At 33.1% G+C, this 6,000-nt stretch overlaps 2 protein-coding genes across 2 annotated transcripts in view; both read right to left on the bottom strand.

Annotated features, from left to right (window-relative positions):
- The window catches only part of Rbcn-3A (rabconnectin-3 alpha), a gene marked incomplete at its 5' end in the record, with an annotated part of 167,835 nt that overhangs the window by 123,715 nt on the left and 38,120 nt on the right, over nucleotides 1–6,000 (bottom strand). The gene's annotated exons all lie outside the window — the stretch shown is intronic.
- On the bottom strand, nucleotides 917–2,160 carry LOC108361358 (uncharacterized). Its single transcript, XM_017613961.1, has 2 exons — nucleotides 1,782–2,160; nucleotides 917–1,707 (listed from the first exon to the last, which is right to left on the bottom strand). Exons 1-2 carry the CDS (start codon nucleotides 2,119–2,121, stop codon nucleotides 1,493–1,495), a joined length of 555 nt encoding a protein of 184 aa, XP_017469450.1. The 5' UTR covers nucleotides 2,122–2,160; the 3' UTR covers nucleotides 917–1,492.

Here is a 6,000-nt window from a genome sequence, read left to right as displayed (position 1 = left end):
TTCAAGCCCATTTAACACGTTTAGCTCGTCAATTTGAACGTAGTATTACCCTCATTCTATTGCATGGATGGGTCCAACTGTTTTCCAAATACCTTAAAAAACTCGTTGCTTACTGGAATAGGCAGAATTTCTCCAATTACCTTCGGCGATTCTCTAAACACAGTATACGCTGTAAAAAGTTGTACTCACTGGGTATCTAAAGGATATTAAGTGATTGAATTGACGGACGTAGAGGCAGGTTTATAAATCAGATATTTTTCTTTGAAATGCAGTAACGAATCGATAATAAATTCAACAATGACAAGGTTGTTCAAATATTTTAAATGGCACTAAATGGAAGAGCGTTCAAATGCATACTACATAACAAAGGTACGTGGTTACAGAATATGTTATTTTTTATCATACACGAAAATTAAAAAGAAAACAACTTTTTGTTAGTCATACATATTTCCATTAATGGCAAACCCGCAGCGTGCATATTTTTCCCCCACCCCGGCGCTCCTAGACCCGGACATTTGGCAAGCCTAACCGTGAGGTTTATTTTTACCTTACTAATTTATGTATATATATATACGTCATAATAAATATGTATATGAAAATGAGTTATTTTATTTTCTGCTACGATTTTTCATGTCATTTACTCCGAAGGATTTATTAAAACTATAAACTATGCGAATTTGTTGCGATTTTTTCAGGTTTTCGAAATTTTGAGGGCGTAAAGTCAAACGGATCTCAGATTCGGGTTCAGCGGGTCGTATTACATAACTGTAGGTAGGTTTGGCTAAAAGCACACACCACTTTTTTTGTGTATGCTATGTATAATATGTACTTAAATATCTATTTAACTGAAAATCTTATTTTAAGCATAAAAATCAGCAAAAAAGAAATGTATTTACTGCCGTCAAACGCCATTTTCTTAAATGGTATGAGAGAAGCCATTTTGTTAGGCAAGAAAGTTTTTCAGTGGTAGCCCTGGTTGTGATGGTGAAAGGGTGGTTTTTTACACATAGCCAGTGGCGAGCAAAGACAAGGCGTCGCACAGTGAGACAACGCCGGCATTAAATACAAGGAGTCATTGTAGAGCTCTGAAATTTTGCACAGGTTATTTTTGAGACAATTCCAGTTTTAAAAAAAAAAAATAAGAAAATTCGCCCACTTTTACGCCCACCTGCCATACAGTCGAAATTTGTAAAATGCCGTATTGTCCGTAATACTTTAGGTATAACTTTCAATTTTGGTATACTTGAATGTTATATAGTTACAAACATTATTTGAAATAAAAATTGAACTTTGGCCCACTTTTAACCCCATCACCCATACTACCTCAACATAAAAAGTGCCATATTTTCTAAAATATATTAAATACAACCTTCAAATTCGATATTACTGTAATTTATATCATTTAAAATGTTTCATGCAAAAATTACAATAACACGCCCACTAATACGCCCACCTCCCATTGAAATGCAATAAAAAAAACAATATTTTTTTTTCATTCAATCAATAATTTTTTAACATCATCATGGTATTCTAATTTTTTTAATTTGTTTCTCATTCTAAATGAATTAATATAAGGATCTGATGATATTTGCAAATAGTGCATTACATCTTCATTCGTAGAAATACGTGAATTTTTACGAGAATGGAATAGCCTACAGTTTCTATACTCCTTATTCATTGCTTCTTGCGCTTCTTCGGATAACATTCCTGTAGCAAAAAAAAAAGTTAATAATAAATAAAGTTTAAAAAAATACTTTCAAAAATAAAAATTGCAAACAAACCTATTGGCAATATAGCCTCAGATACCATTTTGCTGCCGTGAATGAGAACTTTATGCACAGTGATGGGCATGTAGTACCAGCCATAAAGCTCTACATATAATTTTGCAGTGTCCATGCAATACGTATGGAATTTACCAACATCTATATTTTTACTACTATTTATAGTATTTAATATAATTTTAAAGCGGTGAATTAAGTCTACATTTACACCAGTTATGTCAGCGGTTATTTCTGGATGTTCAAAAAATCTTCTAGAGACATTACCATCATTGGTTGTTCCCATGCCTTGTTTCACCACATCGACTTTTAAGCCCAGAACTAATTTGAAATTTTTTTTCATTTCTGTTTTAACAGCTTCTTTCTGTTCTTTTGTATCTTTATTTGTCCTCCACGCTTTGAAACTTTTATTATAACCGAGATGTAATATACATTCCATGAATTTTATTCGAGCATGTAGCGGCGAAATTCCAAATTTCAATGCTTCAGCTGAATTTGTTCTCAAAATAACTGCATCCAAATTATTCATTTCAGTAGGTTTTGCTCCACATATGAAACAAACAGCCATCGAGCAATTCTTACTGACTGTTGTTGCCACTTTTCCGTCAATCATCGTCATAGTTAAACTATGAGATATCGCAAACTTTTTGTTGAACATTTCGAATTCTGTCGTTTTTAAATTTTGAATTTCTGCATTTACACGATTTACTTCATTGTTAATAACATCTGCTGTTTCTTTCACAAATTCGAATTTAATAGGCCTGCAAAGTCTTGTTGAAGATGGTACTGAATTTTCCCAAAACGAATAAAAATCATTGTAAAGATCAGTTAACTTTAACGGAACAAGAGATGTTAAAAACATATTTTTATCAGAAACATTTTCATCGGTGAAACGTTGTTGATATTCACTGTGCCCTGATGATCCATCACACCCCCATTTACTTATTAAATTCAACTCATTTGGAATCTTATCAATCTCACTTTTTGTTTTTGCTTGAAAAATTCTTGAAACAGTGTGATCAAGTAATTCTTGTAATCCAACACTGCTAAAACTTTCATCAACCTTAATATTTGCAGGATAGCATTTTTTTTTAACTTCCAATATTTTGCTGTAGTGTGGGTATACTTATGTCACAACCAATTTCTTTTGCAGAGCTTCTTAAAACATCATATTGGTGTCTTGATAGTGAAGCATCAATTATAAGGCTGAGTGCTTTCTCTGGTGTAAATGATTTGAATTGTTCACTCTTTTCATATTTTTTAGCAGCAGACACTATTAAGTCTTCTGGAAAACTTTTACAAAATTGAGATATTTTACTTCTCTTAGACCTTTCTTGGCTTTCTTCGAAATCTTTTACAGGTCGTCCACGCTTAACGGAATGCGAAGTGCTTGGTTGTATTTTCGATTGAACCTTTTAAAATACTCTATTTTCCTGCCAGGCGACAAGCGGCACTACAATATAACAATTAAACTAACAACATTAGAAAGTGATCATAACACAACTTAGATAAGAACAATATCTTGCACTATCAATTTAAATTAAAAATTATGCAACTATCTAACCCAAAGTCAATGACCTTCAACAAAATTATCTATCAAATTAATAACGTAAATAAAATTTATGTAAACAAGAATATTTTTATTAAAACATAAATGATCTTTAAAGCATAATTCTGAATAACTAACAAAAAACAAATGTAATTTATTACTATTCTCTTGCACAATAAGTGAATAGTAAACAATTAAAAAAAATAAAAGTAAAAAGTTGTAAACATGCTATTGCATGCTAACATACGTATAGCGACAGAATGTGCGCGTTACGTACTTTTTGTAGTTTTTTGTATGTTTAATGTGCTTTTGCAAACTTTTGCTATATGTCCTCTACTTTAAATTAAAGCTGAGACTTCAAACTTTCATTTGGTATAAGTCTGCACCTAGGGCGAGGGGCTGCTCTATATTTCCTAGGCCATTGAAAATGCAAAATGTTCAATTTTTGCACCACAATTCTGTTGTTAAGAAAAAAAAAATTTTGTTTTTTTTTTTAATTTATTTTTTCATTTACTCATTCTACAATAACTAAATTAATTAAAAAAATACTTTAAAGTTACATTTATTATGTATTTTTATTTTAATAAGCTTTTGATTATTACATATTGAACTAACATATTTCAAGCGCGTTGGCATACCTCAACTTTGACTTGCTCTAGACCAAAAAGTAATGAAGTTATGAGGCTGAAATTTCAGGGAATTGTTACTCATATATCTGTTAATATACAGTGAAAATTTCATCCAAATTGGACGACACGTCAAAAACCATTTTTTGCCGCGGTTACTATTGGGCTGTCTCACTGTGCGTCGGTTTGTGTAGCTACGTTGCTAAGAACATTGAAAGTGTCGTTTTGTTTCCAATAAGAAGATACAAACACATATGTACATAAGTGAAGCGTAAGCAAGTGTTGGTGGACAGAACAGTACAGTGTGTATTTACATAACGATGCTAAAAACTGTCGTTTTCACATTAACAGGTCTATTCTGCGCTGGTAACATAAATTTTGTAACCGGTAATTAAAGTGTCTGTCAATTTGTAAACCTTTTTCGCATTCTGTGCGCTCTTGTAACCGGTAAATTTGGTTACCATCTCATGAGCTGGTAACAAAATTTTGCCCCGTGAAATATGCAGCACAAGAATTTCCACAAATCTCCATAGCTGAACTGCTGAATATTTTCACTGCATTACCAACGTACCTAGAATCGCGGTGACAAGAAGTGACAAAATTTTTTGGTAATACAATTTTCCGGTCACAAAATCTTCGGTAACGTGCAGAATAGACCTGTAAAGCGGAATAAAGATAAATAGTACCACGATTGAGAGAAATAGAGATTGCGCCAATCGCGGTACCGCTAATCCGCTCTTTGTGATTTTGACAGAATCACCAGTGTGCGTGACGTCATCTTGGTGCAATTTTTGATTGTGAGCATACGAAAAAACCTAATAACAAATTTTAATATTGGTGCGTTAATATTTCTGCGTGGTTTTAAACAATTATTGAGACATTACAAAGCAAAAGGAAGTGTGCCGTCGCAAAGTGTAATAGTGAAAACAAAAGGAAAGCGTGCGAAATCTGGCGAAAAAGTGGAAACAGTTCTGCAGGCGAGGAGATGCATTAAACACCAAATCGAGCTATGTATGCATGAAGCACTTTACTAGTGAAGATATTGAAAATAATACAGTTCGAAATGGTAACATATTGTGTATTTTAATACTAATTGCATTTAATATTGGTTTTTGTAAATGCCTTGGGTTTTGCAAAACTTCGTCGTTTAAAACGTGGTGCGGTGCCTACCATTTACAGCAAGTTACTTGAGCAGAGTGAGACTGCCGTTGCCACTGCAGGTAACAATTTGCATTTATATAAAGTTTTGCATTATACTGTAGCTAAGTTTTTATAGACGTTGCGAGTGATACTGTTGATGCAAATATATCTGATGAAAGTGTGAAGCCACACTCATGCATCGTCTCGGAAATGGTACAAAAGTCATCAAATAAAAGCTGTGGAGTCAACAGCTGTGGATTTTATGGTGGTTGGCTACCGTCCACAAATATAAATATGTATGCACTCTGCATGGTTTTTTACAATGGCGAGTCCAAAAATTCACTTTGCTGCACACCTTCCTTTTGGTCTACATGAAATTGCAAACGCTGTTAATACATCCATTTTTTCATGTGCTAAAAATCGTACTTACCTAAAGGGCTACATATCCAAAATTATTGCTACGTGTTCCTAATTAATCAATCTTTGTATATTTGTTGATTCCTGCAAAATTGGGCCATGTAATATTAAAATTAACACATTTTTCTGCATTGTTTACATATTTTTATATGCGTTTTGGCATTTCTCTCTCGCGATTGCACCAAGATGACGTCACGCAAAAATTACGCTCAAAAATCCTGTATCATTGGCGCAATCTTGTATTCTATCATTCTTGAAATAGTACGAATAGTACATAACGAGAGTAATAGAGATCGAAATACAACAAAGTAGAACTCACAAAACTTTTGAAATATAAATTGAAGAAGCAACAGTACAGTAAATGCAGCAATAGATAAGCAGCGCAGTGGCAAGGCAAAAAGAAGTAGAAGTCATCGAAAGTTATGCAGAGAAAATTTGTGTTAAATCAACTTTGCTTGGTTGTTTACGTATTTTGTTGTATGTTCAATAG

The sequence above is a fragment of the Rhagoletis zephyria genome, unplaced genomic scaffold (genome assembly GCF_001687245.7).
Source record: "Rhagoletis zephyria isolate East Lansing unplaced genomic scaffold, Rhagoletis_zephyria_1.1 Rzeph_scaffold_00741, whole genome shotgun sequence".
Classification (NCBI taxonomy): Eukaryota; Metazoa; Arthropoda; class Insecta; order Diptera; family Tephritidae; genus Rhagoletis; species Rhagoletis zephyria.
This window is presented reverse-complemented; position numbering and strand designations above follow the sequence as displayed.